This window comes from Panthera tigris, chromosome C1, assembly GCF_018350195.1.
Source record: "Panthera tigris isolate Pti1 chromosome C1, P.tigris_Pti1_mat1.1, whole genome shotgun sequence".
Lineage (NCBI taxonomy): Eukaryota > Metazoa > Chordata > Mammalia > Carnivora > Felidae > Panthera > Panthera tigris.
In genome coordinates, this window is record NC_056667.1 from 42460961 (window position 1) to 42475324 (window position 14364).

The window sequence follows — 14364 nt, forward strand, 5'->3', positions numbered from 1 at the left end:
TCAAATTACCACAAACTTAGTGGCTTAAAACAACACACACATTTATTACCTCATAGTTTCCATGGGTGAGTTGGCTGAGGACAGCTTAGTTGGGTCCTCTGCATAGGATCTTATAGGCTGCAGTTAAGGTGTTGGCCAGGGCTGGGTTCTCATCTGGAGGCTTGACTGCAGAAGGGTCCATGTCCAGGTTTACTCAGGTTGCTGGCAGAATTCATTTCCTTGCAGCTATGGAGAATGAGAACTTTAGTTTTTTACTGGTCATGGGCCAGAGTCTGCCCTCAGCTCCTAAAGCACAGCACCCTGCCACATGGCCCTTTGCTTATGCACTTCACAGCATAGCAGCTAGCTTATTTGAGGCCTGCAGGAGAGAGTGAGTCTGCTAGCAGGACAATCTTACATAACATAACATAACAAAACCACAGGAATGACATCCCATCTCCCTTGCCACATACTGTTGGCTAGAAGCAAGTCACAGGTCATGCCTACACTCAAAGGCATACAGAGGCATGAACACCAAGAGGCAGGCATCACAGGGGACTCCTTAGAGTCGGGTGCCACAATAACTATTATTAATATATTGGTATCTAAGTTTATAGATGTTTTTTCCTATACATATATAATTGAATGTCAGGGTTTTTTTTTTTTTTTTAAGTTTATATATGTATTTTGAGAGAGCGAGTGAGTGGGGAAGGGCAGAGAGAGGGAGAGACAGAATTCCAAACAGGCTTTGTGCTGTCAACGCAGAGCCTGACTTGGGGCTTGAACCCAGGAACCATGATGTGAGATCATGACCTGAGCTGAGATCAAGAGTCGGACGCCTAACTGACTGAGCCACCCAGGTGCCCTGAATATCTGTTTTGAAGCAAAAACCAGACCATGCTCATAGTTTGTTTTGCAACTGGCTTGTATAACAGTATCATGAACAATATAACAATAGCATTTTTTCAGGTCAATAAATGTAGATCCATATCATCTAATGACTGTATCGTATCCCATTATATGAATATGATAATCAGTTCCTTCTTGTAAAATATTGAGTTTGCTTGTAATTTATGCCACCTTTTACCAGGCTGCCACAGAAGAGTACATGAGTACTCTTGCCCACACTACTCCAGTACTGGATGTGATCTGTTGCTGTCAGTGGGTTTTGACTAAAATGTACACATGAAACTGAATACTCTCCCTTTTTCTCCTCTCTCTTCCTACATACCTGTTTTAGATAAGAAGGCTGACTGCACAATCACGATGGCTGACTCCGACTTACTGGCTTTAATGACTGGTAAAATGAATCCTCAGTCGGTAAGTATGATGGGGCTTATTTCCTCCTAGTAGATGGGTCTTTTAGCCCATTCCATTTCATCTCCCACCTCAGCCTCATACCATAAAGTGCAAAGTGGTCAAACCCACAAAACTCAGTGTTCCCTAAAATGTTCACTTAACAAATGACAAACATTTGTGGAGCAGGCTATGTGCCAGGCGCTGTCTTGTGTGCTGGAAATACCCAGATGAATAAGAAAGAGTTCCCATGCACAGGGCATCCACAATTTGGTATGAGACAGACCTGCAAAAGAGTTAAGTATATCCAAGTATCCATGGTGCCATGGCCAGCTTGTGGACAGGGGAACGTGGGGGGATGGCACAGCCATGTCTTCCTGGACCAGCACAGAAAGCCTCACAGCAGAGGAAGCGACACTTGAACTGAATCTTAAGAGTGACCAAAAGTCAACCGTGCATAGATGGGAGAGTAGGTGCAATCCAGGGGGAAGGAGCAATGTGAACAAAGGCATGACCTCGTACATTCTGCATCTTTCTTTGCCCCATGCTCTTTTGGTCTGAACTACCTTCCCTGACAAACTCCTTTCCTTTCAAAATTAGCCCAGATGTTATCCCCTAAGACCTCCTTACAAGTTGTTGGGGAACCATAGCCAGTCGCTCTTCCTGGCCATCTACTGGAAGCAAGCTTAGCACTTGTCACATTATATTAGTCATGATGTGCCTATTTCTTCTCCACTAGATCGTGAGTGTCTCAAAGGAACAAACCATGCCTTATTCATCTTCATGTCTCCAGAACTTAGCGTGATGCCTGACATTTTTAGGTTATCACTAAACAATTGCTGGATTAAACTGTATTTGTCTAAAATGTATTTATGCCTTGTGTAGATTTTCCTGGTTCCCAAATCATCAAGGGTCTTTTTATACTCTTTAGTCACACAGTGTTGAACAGACTTGATACACTAAGCTTTCATTAGACAGAGATAACAAAAAGAAACTGATGCTTCTTTCCATTGTATGTTTTTTTTGTTGTTGCCTCAGCCAGCTTTGTTTCAGGTCTTATTCCTGCAGCCCCCTGGAAATTCAAAAGATTGGATAAAACAACTGAGTCTGACTCACACTAGTATTCCTTTTTAAAATGTTTTCTCTAAGCAACTAAGCCTGTTTCAGTTGATGCTTTGACAAGCGAGAGACTCGCATTTGTGACGTTTCAGCTGATTACACACCATTGGTACTGACATCTCCTCCCATGGAGCCTGCTCCAAAAATCTGGACAAAATAGAGACCACCGGTATAGGAGCTGGCTGTCCTTGTCCTTCCCACCCACTGCTCCTCGTTCCACTGTGCACTCCGTGCACCTCCTCGGCAGGGTGATCAGACTTCACATGTCAGCTGCCTCCATTCTCAGTTTATCTGTTTACCATCCATTCAGGGAAGCAAAGTATCCTTCAGCCTTTTTTTTTTTTTTTTTAATTTTTGAACACCTGTTAGCACTCAAAGGAATTAAAGATTAAAATGGCAGGTATTTCTATTAATATGCTAATGGCCTTCCGTTATGCTTAGAGGATTTGATTGGAAACCATTAAATGCACTGGAAATTATAATTTCAGTGTTTGGCTACAGTTGAAACAAAGCAGTGTGCTCTCCAGTGTGAAGCACACATGAAGAACACCTAGGGGCCAGATTAAAGCGATCCATATGCTTGGACTCCCTATAAAGGGTGAAAATTCGTGTTTTCTCTATAATACTCAGTAAATAAAAAGTCATTTTCTCTTTTAATTTAAAAAAAGGAAAGATGGTGAGTTTCTCTGTTAGGTACTACTGGTCCATATTTTTAAGGACATATGTTAAATATATTGTGTTCTGAGACACTTGACCTTTAAGTCATCAGACAGAAGGCTGTGTGCCATATAGAAAGGAAATATTTAGTTTGTCCAGACAGAGGAGGAGAAAAAAAAAAAAGCAATTAGTCACCCTTACCAGAAGGTGTAGAAAAAGCAGAGCTCTGTGCATTCTCATGGATAAGGCAGAAGAGCTCCTAACTTCTTAAGGTACTTGCTTAGAAAGCTAAGACTACCAGAAACTTTTTTCATCTAATCTAGCCTTTCCTTATTTTGACAGTTTTGTTAAAAGAGATCATAGCAGGAAAATCATGCTATGTTCCCAATTTTGCTATTATTTCTCTTAAGTTTTCCTGGGATTTTATTACATGATAAATTTAGCAAACATCAAGTGATCTAATCCCAGGCAGTTGTTAAATGGAACAAATTGTGGCTCTGCACTTCCGGGTTGGTTTGATTCTTCTTCTTGAGCCAGACTAACACCAGCACCTCCGTCTCAGCAGGCTGCCTGGCCTCCCTGTGTAGGGGTAAATCCTTTATCATGTAAACCAAAAAAAATTGGTGACATTTCATCCACATTGTATCGAATCTCACAAGTATCTAAGTGATACTTAGTGTTATACATGTGTTTTTTCTCCCAGCAAACTACTGAAAATTTTAGTTCATATTCTTTTTTTTTTTAAGATTTTAGTTTAAAATAATCTCTATACCCAGTGTGGGGCTTGAACTTATAACCCAGAGATGAAGAGTCACATACTCCACCAACTGAGCCAGCCAGGCACCCTCATTTCATATTCTTGATCCATGTGTGATATTTTAAAACAAAATCCATCTAGTATGAATCCACTTTGCTTACTATTTGGAAAAGGTACCTTCTGTGAGGAAGGCAGATAAAGGTAGACTCAATTTCTAAGAGAAGACATTTGGGAAAGATGGGCCATGTGACTGCTGTGTGTAGAGCATGCCTTTTACAGAGCCTTCCTTTTGAGGAATCTAGATTTTTTTTTTTTAAGTTCATTTTTATTTATTTTGAGAGATAGAGAGCTAGTGGGAGGGGGCAGAGAGAGAGAGGGAGACAGAATCCCAAGCAGGCTCAACCTGTGAGTGCAGAGCCCTCTGTGGGGCTCAAACCTGTGAACCATGAGATCATGACCTAAGCCAAAATCAAGAGTCGGAGGCTTAACTGACTGAGCCCTCCAGGTGCCTCAAGGAATCTAGTTCTAAATCTATTACAGAAAGCCAAGTTTCATATTTTGAATAAAGTTTAAGAGACCTGGACAAATAAATGATCTCAGGGCTGGATCGTCTAGAAATATCAGCAATCTCAAAACAAAAAACACCAAGTAATAAATTTTCTTTCTTTTTACTCACAGGCATTCTTTCAAGGCAAATTGAAAATCACGGGCAACATGGGTCTGGCTATGAAGTTACAAAATCTTCAGCTTCAGCCAGGCAAAGCTAAGCTGTGAAGAAGTCCCTTTGCCTATCTTTGAAAATTAAGATGAGATATATAGATACATATCCATATATTTCATTGTCAGAACTTAGATGGAAACCACACATTGGCAAATAATGTGTTTTTAAATGGGTGTGACCAATCCTGTTTTTCCTGAACTCTGGGTGAATAGAGCCTGCTGGTGTACTGCTGCTTTTGCTGAATTGCATACAACTGTGCATTACAAAGTTAATATGGTAATTATGGTTTGGGGTAAAATTGAGTTTCAGAATAAAATTAGGAACAGCGAGATCTAAAAACTATGTAAACAAAAGCTCTCATTTTGCTTATAAAGTATATTTAAAGAGCATTCTGCTGAAAATTGACTTTAAGTTTTCCTTGGGAGAACTAGGGAAGAAACCGAATACCAGTAGCTGGTAATTAGTGTTGTGCAGTTAATGTCCTTAACCTATTTTGCATTAATAGTTTTTAATTCTGTACTAGGATGTTTTAAAAAACTTAAATTTTGCATTTCATGCTATCAAAGTGGTATTTTCTTCCCAAATCAAAATAAATCTGATCAGAGCTGGGGGCAAAAAATCTATAGGTGAACACAGGCCTATTTTTAAAATAAAAATATTTTTAAGATGAGTTTCCTTCTTGAAAAATCAGTGTATTAATCATAAAATGCTGTTGTTAAAAATAATTGAACAAATAAAGTTGGCTTTGAGATGCACAGTTTTCAAAGTATAATCTCATTTAATTAAATTTGTAAAGCTCTCAGTCCTTTGTTATAATTTTCCTTTTTCATATAAGTTTAGTTTAACTAATTAGCCACATTTAATTTATCTTTCTTCCTGATTTTTCTAATGCTAATGTTATTTCTTATAACTCAGTAAGATACAGGGTAAAATGCTTTTGGAAGAATGTTTGATAGAAAATTAAAATAACTCTTCCTGATCTCCTTTGTTTTTATTGTGTATGTTCTTTTTGTTCAGCGCAAGTCTTATTGATAGAGAGTAAGAGAAACATTGGGGGATTGACAGTCTGGTTATCTAGGTATGCTCTGCTCGTTACTTTGATGTGATCACTAGGTCTCGATAGAGGAGGCAGTGTGTTGTAGTGGGAAGAGCACTGGACTAGGAGCCAGGAGTCTTGTTTCTCCTAGGCAAATAAATAGCAGCCTGCTGGGCCTGTTAGAAAACTTTTCAAAGAGGGGATTAAGTAGGGGGTCTCTAAGGTCCTTTCTGCTCTGATAATCCTGGCCACAGAGCCCAGCAGAAGTGTTCTAGGGGTTGTATACAGGCCCCACCTTTCTTTTGTTAACAAGTCTCTTCACCAAAAGGTGGTCAAAAGTAAAAAGCCAGGTTTATTGGCTAGATGTTTGGGTCCTGTGCTAATCAAATCAGGATTATGGGTCAGATCCCCTTTGACCATTCAGCTCTGCATGCATGTGCTGTGACCAACAGAAAAGCATCTGGTGATGGGGGAAAGACAGTATATTAAACCAACATAAATTGGTCTCAAGTTCCATAAAATGAATTCAGAACAGAATTCAGACCTACTTCCTAATCATAGTAGCTTCTTACCCTGAGAAGAAAAAGACTTCCAAGAAAAAAAGTTCCAACAGAATACCTGTTGTTTATCTGTAGTTTGGATTTGCTTTATCATTCTGCTGTTACTTGTGCCAGATAACAAAAGATGCCTGAAATAGGCTTTAGGATGAACCTTAAAACAAACAAACAAACAAACAAACACCAAAAAACAAATCACACCAAACACAAAAGAAAACTAGCTCTTGGAGCAGAAATATTTTCATATGTATGCAATTTATATGTATAATAGATAATGATGAAATATTATTAGTAGCAGTTTAATTTCTAGGGAAGGAAGCATCGTGGTTTGGAGGAAAGGTTAATAGGTCTGGGTTAAAACTGCTGCTGTTAGTGGTTTTGCTATTTGAGCAGGTTGAGTCTCAGTTGCCTGATCTATAAAGTGAAGATACTAATATTTGCCTCCTAGGATTATTGAGAATCTAGAGAGAGAACATATGTAAAGCACCTAAATTAGTGTTAGGTACATCAGTCACTTAGTAAACTTGAGTTCGCTTACTGTTCCCACAACTACTGCCTCCTCTTGCCTCTGTGATAGGTGATATGGAGTCTCTATTATTTTCTTATGTCCCACTTTTGGAATCTTTTTTTGTTTGTTCATTAACAAATATTTATTGAGTGTCTACCAAACATAGGGTAATATATTGAAGGTGCAATGCTGGGCACTGGAGGTAGTGGTGAGCTTTTCCCATCATGGTGCTTACAGTCTAGAGGGAGAGACAGTTTACCAAAGAGATGGATGACTGCTATAGACAGTGATGTGCCATGCAGGAAATGGTCAGGGTGCTGTGATGAAGAATCACAGTGAGGGGCCTTCATTGAGACAGTGGTTACAGGAGACATCTCTGAGCAGGTGATATTTAAACTGAGATATAAAGGTGCAAAGAACAGTGCGTGGAAAGGTGGGAAGGGGGCCAATGTGAGTGGAATATAGTGAGCTGGAAGGATAGGTCCAAGATGAGGTTGGACAGATAGATACATAGGAACCAATTGTATTGGAATTTGTTCATTATGGTAAGGCACTTAGAATCTTTTGAAGATGTGGCTTTCCATCCATTTATTTCTCACTCCTGCTGCCTATCCACTTTGCCATTATATCCTAAGTCTAGGACCCAGGTTAATGCAGCAGCTGTTATCTGGAGCATTGTGATCGTCAAGGCAGAGGAAGAGAAAAAGGCAAAATACACTTTGGCTCTTAAAGTTTCCACCCCAAAGTGATACATATCACTTTTGCTCCCATTTATTTGTCCAAAGAAAGTCACATGCTCCACCTAATTTCAGAATCTTACCAGGTACCTGGAGAGAATGGAGTTAGAATATTTATGAAAGACAGAACGGCTGTATGCAAGGGAATGAAAGAACTTAAACTGTCACTGTAGTTGTTGTGTGGAGAATGTACCCCTTTACTGGGGGGAGAGGGCCAAAGAGTGGGTATGCAGGTGCAAGAAGATGGTGTCCTGGACTAGGGTGTTGGTGGCAGATGTGGATGTGGATGTGGAAAAGTAGGTGGAGGGAGAGCTGACAGAATTTGATGACTGGACGTAGGGGCAAGAATGACTTCCAGGTGAATGGTGGGTCATGACTGGTATGACCAGGAGACAAAGGGATTTTAGGGACAGTCACTGAAATAATAAGCTCCACTTTTGAACTTCCTAACTTTGAGATGCCTGAGAGATTTGCAAGTGAAGATTTCAGAGAGGCAGTTGGATTTACAAAACTGGAGCTTAGAGATGAGGTCAGCTTAGAGATATACATTTGGAGGTCATGGGCATCTGGGTGGTATTTAAAGCTATAGGAATGGCTGATATCACCTGGGGAGGAAAGGAGGGCATGGGGTAAACCTTGAGGAACTTCAGCTTTAGAGTTCATGTGGAGGAGGAGGATCTATCTGGCAAAGGGGATGAAGAAGAGGGGCTTACAGAGAGGTTAAGAGAAGTTTCTCTAGAAAAGAGTATATGTAGTCAAAGGGTGGGAATGGTCATCTATGCTTTGCTCTGTAAGGTCAAGTAAGATGATGTCTGAAAGTGTTTTGGATTAAATTTGGCAATATGGAAGTCACTGGTGATCATTTACAAAATTAGTTTCAGTGGAGTAGTAGGGCTAAAAGCTAGATTGGAATTGGTTTCATAAAGAGCTATGAATAATAACAGAAAAGTTCCATTTGGTAGTGATATGCTCAGTTTCCAAGTGATTAATACAGAGCAAGCACATTAGCTAATACTTTTAGCTCTAAGTTAGGTCATCTTGCATAGCACACATTTTGCAACAACAACATCTTGCTGTTCTCTGTGCCCACCCTCACCATTTTCTCCCTGCCTCCACCCCAATCCACTTGGCAAATTCCTTTTCATGCCTTAGCTTTCAGGAAGCTGTTTGCCCCAAGTTGAGTTAATCATTCCTTTGTAGTAATTTGTTTCTGTTTCCCTGAACAGAGACTGCATCTCATGCATCCATTTTGATCCCCCCAGCACAGAGTCTTGGCTTGCTGTCATTAAGTAAATGAATGAGATAAGTTGAATAACAATTTGAAAACAATTCACAGGGGGTTTCTGAGTATAGGAAGCTTGTCACAGAAATGCATTCTCTATTACAGTGACCTTCTGTTGCCCTGATGATGAAAGAGAACATTAAAAATTCTCCTTTAGCCTGACTTAACCTGCTCTTTTTTGAGAATATTTGCAGCTTCTTAGAATAGTCTTTCAATTTAAGATTGAAGCAGCTCGAGTACTAAGAAAAGTCAGTTTGTGGTTTTATTACGTTTTTAAAAACAAATTGGCCTAGTAGGTTCTGTGTGCATGAAAATCATTAACCCTGTTGCTGTATTTATCCAGATGAATTCAGACTCTCAGATTTCTACAATCCTTGTTGAATATGTAGAACAACAACAATGGAGAGCACAATTAGGAAGATGAATGTGGAGGTCGGGGTAGTGTGGAGGAGTCACTGAAGTGTGATCATAAGAACTTGGATCAGGTCCTGTCTGCCTCTGGGAAGCTAAGTTAGGGTAAGGCACTTAAATCTCACCAGTCTTTGCTTTCTTCCTCTGCAAAAGGGGGACACTGTTAATTCTTTTTTAATAGTCTCATTGGACTGTAAACATCTTGGGGGTAGAAACTCTCAGTTATTCATCTCTGTGTCTCTTGTATTAATACAGTGTCTACCGGAGTAAGCATCAATAAAGTTTCTCAAGTATTAGGCAATGATCATTAAAGTTCTTTTTAATATTTATTTATTTATTTTTGAGAGAGAGAGAGAGAGAGAGAGAGAGAGAGAGAGAGAGAGACAGAGCATGAGCAGGGAAGAGGCAGAGAGAGAGGGAGACACAGAATCTGAAACAGGCTCCAGGCTCTGAGCTGCCAACACAGAGCCTGATGTGGGGCTCGAATTCACAAACTGTGAGATTATGACCTGAGCCGAAGTCAGATGCTTAAGCAACTGAGCCACCCAGGCGCCCCATTAAAGTTCTTTTTAAGTTGTAAAATCCTTTTGAAAGGTTCAATCACATATAAATATAAACCCCTTCTGTTTTCCCTATATATGTCACCTTAGAAGAAAGAAGTAATGAAATTAAATCCTGTAATTAATACCTTTATCTTCTGAAACTTTAGAAAATAATACCTTAGAGCAGCCTGGTATAGGAAACTATGGGGCCCATCAGATGTGGGTTTTGGTCCTAGCTCTGACACTTAAACAACTTTGGGACCTTGAGCTAATAATAAGTAAGGACTCTGAGCTTGCTTCTCCTTTTGGAAAAGGAATAATAATGTCCACCTTGCTGGCTGTAAGGATTAGCAATTATAGCTGTAAAATGTCAAGCCACATAGTAGGTACTCAATAGATGGTGCCTAATGTTATATGAGACATTTTTTAACAGGAAGGAATTTATTCATTGGACATTTTATGACAGTTTTTTTGAGTTCAGATATTATGCTAGCCTCAGGATTGGGGACAGTTTCTTTATTTTTTTGGACTGTCCACATCCTTACATTTTCTTCTTCAAGAATCACTAAAATTTAATAATCTCTATAACTTAGTGAATGGATATAGAATATTTAGTTTGACTTTCAGAAGGTCTGCATTTTCAGCCAAAGATTACAGTTCTAGCTACCCCATGGCATAGTTGCTTTCTGAACACAAAGAATTTGCTGGATGTTGTTGACCAGAAAAAAATGGTAATCATCCAGATTGTAAATTACTGGGTAAATTACTCTGTGGGACTGGTTTTGTTTAGAGACCACACTGATGTGAATTAGGAATTGGGGGTATAGTACTAAACAGCTAATAAGAGCCCTGAAAGAATTACGTGCTATCAGGAACCACAGCCACGTCTAGCCAAATTTTAAGAGTTTTTCTCAATAGAGAGTTACAAAATCTACTGGAAGGGTCCAGTATTAATATCTATCTGGAGACTACTGCAAACAAACAGCTCTTTAGTTCTTGGTAAGAACAGAGAATATTGGGCCAGATTTCTGGCCCTTAAAAATGTGTCTGATTCTATTTGGCAGGGAGTTTAATCTGGTATGTAATTTTAGCCAGACTTCTTGGAGAAATATTTTTTTAATGTATCATATCCAAAATGTATTGCAAAACGTGATTCCACTTAATCTTTTCTATTAATACTCATTTAAATATTAGCTAAATATTCACAGTGCTGTTTTCAGCAGCATGTAGTGTTTGACCTTTTAGTTACTGAATTTGTGGCCATAAACTTTTATGTAAAATTGGGGGAAATTCATTGTAATCTGCTACTTATTTAAATTGCAGGCAGAGAAGCAGTAGGTGCTACAGTTTTCTAATTAACTACCAAACAGTGGCACGTTTCCTTTTTCTTTATAGATTATTGTGTAATTCACCTTTTAGAATACAGCACTTTTATCGTGTGTACAACACTCTGTTCAAGATCAGACACCTCATCTGAACAGAAATATATGGAAAAGAAGTTCAGATGTGAAGATGCAACAGTATTAGGGAAAGATTGACCTAGGTGGGCAGAAAGAGCCTTCAGCTTGGCAAAGTGATACCCAAGGGCAGGGTGTGATGACAGTTCACAGATATTTGAGAGATGGAAACACCAACAAGAGGGAGGAATTATTTTGCTTAGTTATTAGAACTAATGGGTAGAACTATAAAAGGGGAATTTCAGACTAAAAACCAGTAGAACTTCTTGACAATAAAAACTGGTCAAGAGTGGACTAAAAGCTCCAACACAGAGACGTTCCTAAACCAGGCTGGCAAAACAGGGCATCTGTGAAAGGTGTACTTTAACAGTGGCTAGAAGAGCATTTGAGTGGGAGAAAATATTTCATTGGCAGCCACTCTTTTGAGGATTTCTCTTTTTGCCATTTATCAAAATCTTGTTTCTATGTGTCAGAAAGAAGATTTGATCTTTTTTTAATATATATATACAGACTTGTTTATAACTTGACTTGTTCTGTGACTTACTAGCTATCTTTGGAAGAAACAGAAATGAGTATTCAAAGCTCTTCAGTTTTCATAGTGTGAAAGCTCCCTGAGAGGTTTCTGTTGTTGTTTGTTTTAGTCTTTTCTTAAGTCCATTTTTACTTAGCTTAAGACAGTAGAGCCTTAAAGCCACAGAATGGCAACTGCCATGGAGGAGACCACTCTCACTGAAGTTGGAACCTGAGTGTGAATTCTACCTAGAGTACTCATTATCTGGTCACCTGAGCAAGTTACTTATCCTCCCTGAGTATTGGTTTCTTAAAATAAGGGGGCAATAATACCATCATGCTTGTTGAAGATTCAGTGAAGTGACATCTGGGAAAATGCTATAGTACCCTGTACAGGTTTTGGTTATTAATGTTTGTATTACTTTTCTATTGCTGCTATAACAAATTACCATAAATGTAGCAGCTTACCTCCACATGAATATATTATCTCACAGTTCTGTAACTCGGGAAATCTGGGGGGGTGTGGCTGGTTTCCCTGCTCTGGGTCTCATGAGGCTGAAGTCAAGGTGTTGGCTGCCCTGGGCTCTTATCTGGAAGCTCTGGGGGAGAATTTGCTTCCATGATCACTCAGGATGTTGGCAGAATTCAGTTCCATGCTGCTGTGGAACTGCATATCCCCATATCCTTGCTGGCAGCCTAGGGCTCTCAGTTTTTTTAATTTTTTTTTTTTTTTTTTAGTGTTTATTTATTTTTGAGACAGAGAGAGAGACCGAGCATGAGTGGGGGAGGGGCAGAGATAGAGGGAGACACAGAATCAGAAGCAGGCTTCAGGCTCTGAGCTGTCAGCACAGAGCCCAATGCGGGGCTCAAACTCACAAACCATGAGGTCATGACCTGAGCTGAAGTTGGACACTCAACCGACTGAGCCACCCTAGGGTTCTCAGTTTTTAGAGGCTGCCTACATTTCCTCTATCTTTAAAGCTGGTTGAGTCTTCATGTTTCACATCTCTCCGATCTCCCCTTCTGCTGTATCTCTCCTACCTCCAGCCAGAGAATGTTCTATGTTTTCAAAAACTCATGTGATTAGGTTAGGCCCACTGGATAATCCAAGATAATCTCCCTATTTCAAAATCCATAACCTGAATTACATTTGCAAAGTCCCTTTTGCTTCATAGTGTAACATTCACAGGCTCTAGGGATTAGGGTATGGGTATTTTTGGGGGTTCACTCTGCCTACTACAGTAATGGTATTTGGGGCTGGAAAGGGACTTTACAGAAGATGAGATGAGGTTCTTGCCCTGGATGGTTTACAATCCAGTGGGGGAAAGAGATGAAAAACATACAGCAAAAAAAGTCCAATAATAAAAAGGGTTTGTATGGGATGTTCCAGGAGCCCAGAAGACCTTTTCTGTATCTGACTTGACCTGTAGTTCTTCCATAATACCCTGCTTGTTCTTTGATGCTGTGTCTTTTATCAAAAGCCTTCAGATGAAAGGATTATGTGTCCATATACACAAAATAACACGATGTGATTTGATTTCTAAATGTCCAGAAAATCAAGCTGCTGCCATATCTCCATATTTGGGACTCTGCTACTTAATAAGGAAAGGTCTGGAGCCCTCAGCTCAAAGTAAGAGGAATTTTCTTCATCTCTGATGATGAAGTATTGACAACACCTTATCTTCCCTTATCTTGTTCCTTATCTCCCCTTTTTCCTCATCAACCCCCCATGAAAACCCTCTTGTCTTTCACTCCTAGCTCTCTCTAGTCACATGTATGTCTTTACTCCCCTCTTTTGAGTTTTCTTGTTTCTCATTGTTTTGAATTAGAAGGCACTTAGCCTGGATAATGCAGAGATTTCTGTTTAATTCTTGCCACTTGACATTTCTATTTTAATCATGTTTTATAGATGTTTGGTGACAGTTTTGTAACAATAACAGCTGCCATTTATTGAGCACTTACCATGTGCTGGGTGCCATGCAGAGTTCTGTACTTCCATTTTTTCATTTGCTTCTATTTTCTCATTTAGACAATCTGTGAGGGTGTAGGTACTATTTTTATCTCCATTTGAACCCAGCTGGGGTTTGAATCCAAATCTAAGTCCAAAGCTTGTACTTGACAGCATGCACTACAGTAACATTAAACAGGAGCAGAAAATGAGGCTTGAAGGAGCCAAAGAAACACAAGTGGATTCGGAATCCTCAACTCTTTATAGCTATTCCGAAAGTTAGAGAATTTCTTTCTTTCTTTCTTTCTTTTTTTAATTTTTAAAAAATGTCTATTTTTGAGAGTGACAGAGAGACAGAGTGTAAGTGGGAGAGGGGCAGAGAGAGAGGGAGACACAGAATCCAAAGTAGGCCCCAGGCTCCGAAATGTCAGCACAGAGCCTGACGCGGGTCTCAAACCCACGAACTGTGAGATCATGACCTGAGCCAAAGTCGAACCCTTAACCTACTGAGCCACAGGTGCCCATAGAAGATTTCTTTCTAGAGCACCAGGGTCACCTCCATTTTCCACCAGAGATATTCAAAGTGATTGCCAAAAATTCTATTTCAGACAGGTGATGTTAGTGTGTGTCTACGGCTCCAGAGAGCTACAGAGTATGTGTGAGCACTGGTTTGGCGTTCCATAGAAGAGCCTGTTTCTCTGGGCGGTAGGGGAGATGTCGTGTGCCCTGTGGCTGGCCCCAGCAGTTACCGGTAACAGAAAATACCTTCCCCAGAAGGTTGGGATGATTAAGATATTTAAGGATTTAACACAGTGCCTGGCACTTAGTAGGTACTCGGTATGTGCTG

At 39.8% G+C, this 14364-nt stretch overlaps 1 protein-coding gene and 1 long non-coding RNA gene across 6 annotated transcripts in view; one reads left to right on the top strand and one right to left on the bottom strand.

Moving 5' to 3' along the window:
• SCP2 (sterol carrier protein 2) overlaps positions 1–4835 on the top strand; it is a 125375-nt gene extending 120540 nt beyond the window's left edge. For all 5 annotated transcript variants that reach the window (XM_007077188.3, XM_042997201.1, XM_042997200.1 and 2 more), the window contains 2 exons: positions 1220–1299; positions 4487–4835. In XM_007077188.3, coding sequence (XP_007077250.1) covers positions 1220–1299; positions 4487–4582 — 176 coding nt within the window. In that variant the 3' untranslated portion in view covers positions 4583–4835. The remainder of the gene's footprint in view (positions 1–1219; positions 1300–4486) is intronic.
• The window catches only part of LOC122241348, a 16474-nt gene continuing 2110 nt past the window's right edge, over positions 1–14364 (bottom strand). Inside the window, exon 3 of the long non-coding RNA XR_006221434.1 lies at positions 1–225. This is a non-coding gene — a long non-coding RNA (uncharacterized LOC122241348). The remainder of the gene's footprint in view (positions 226–14364) is intronic.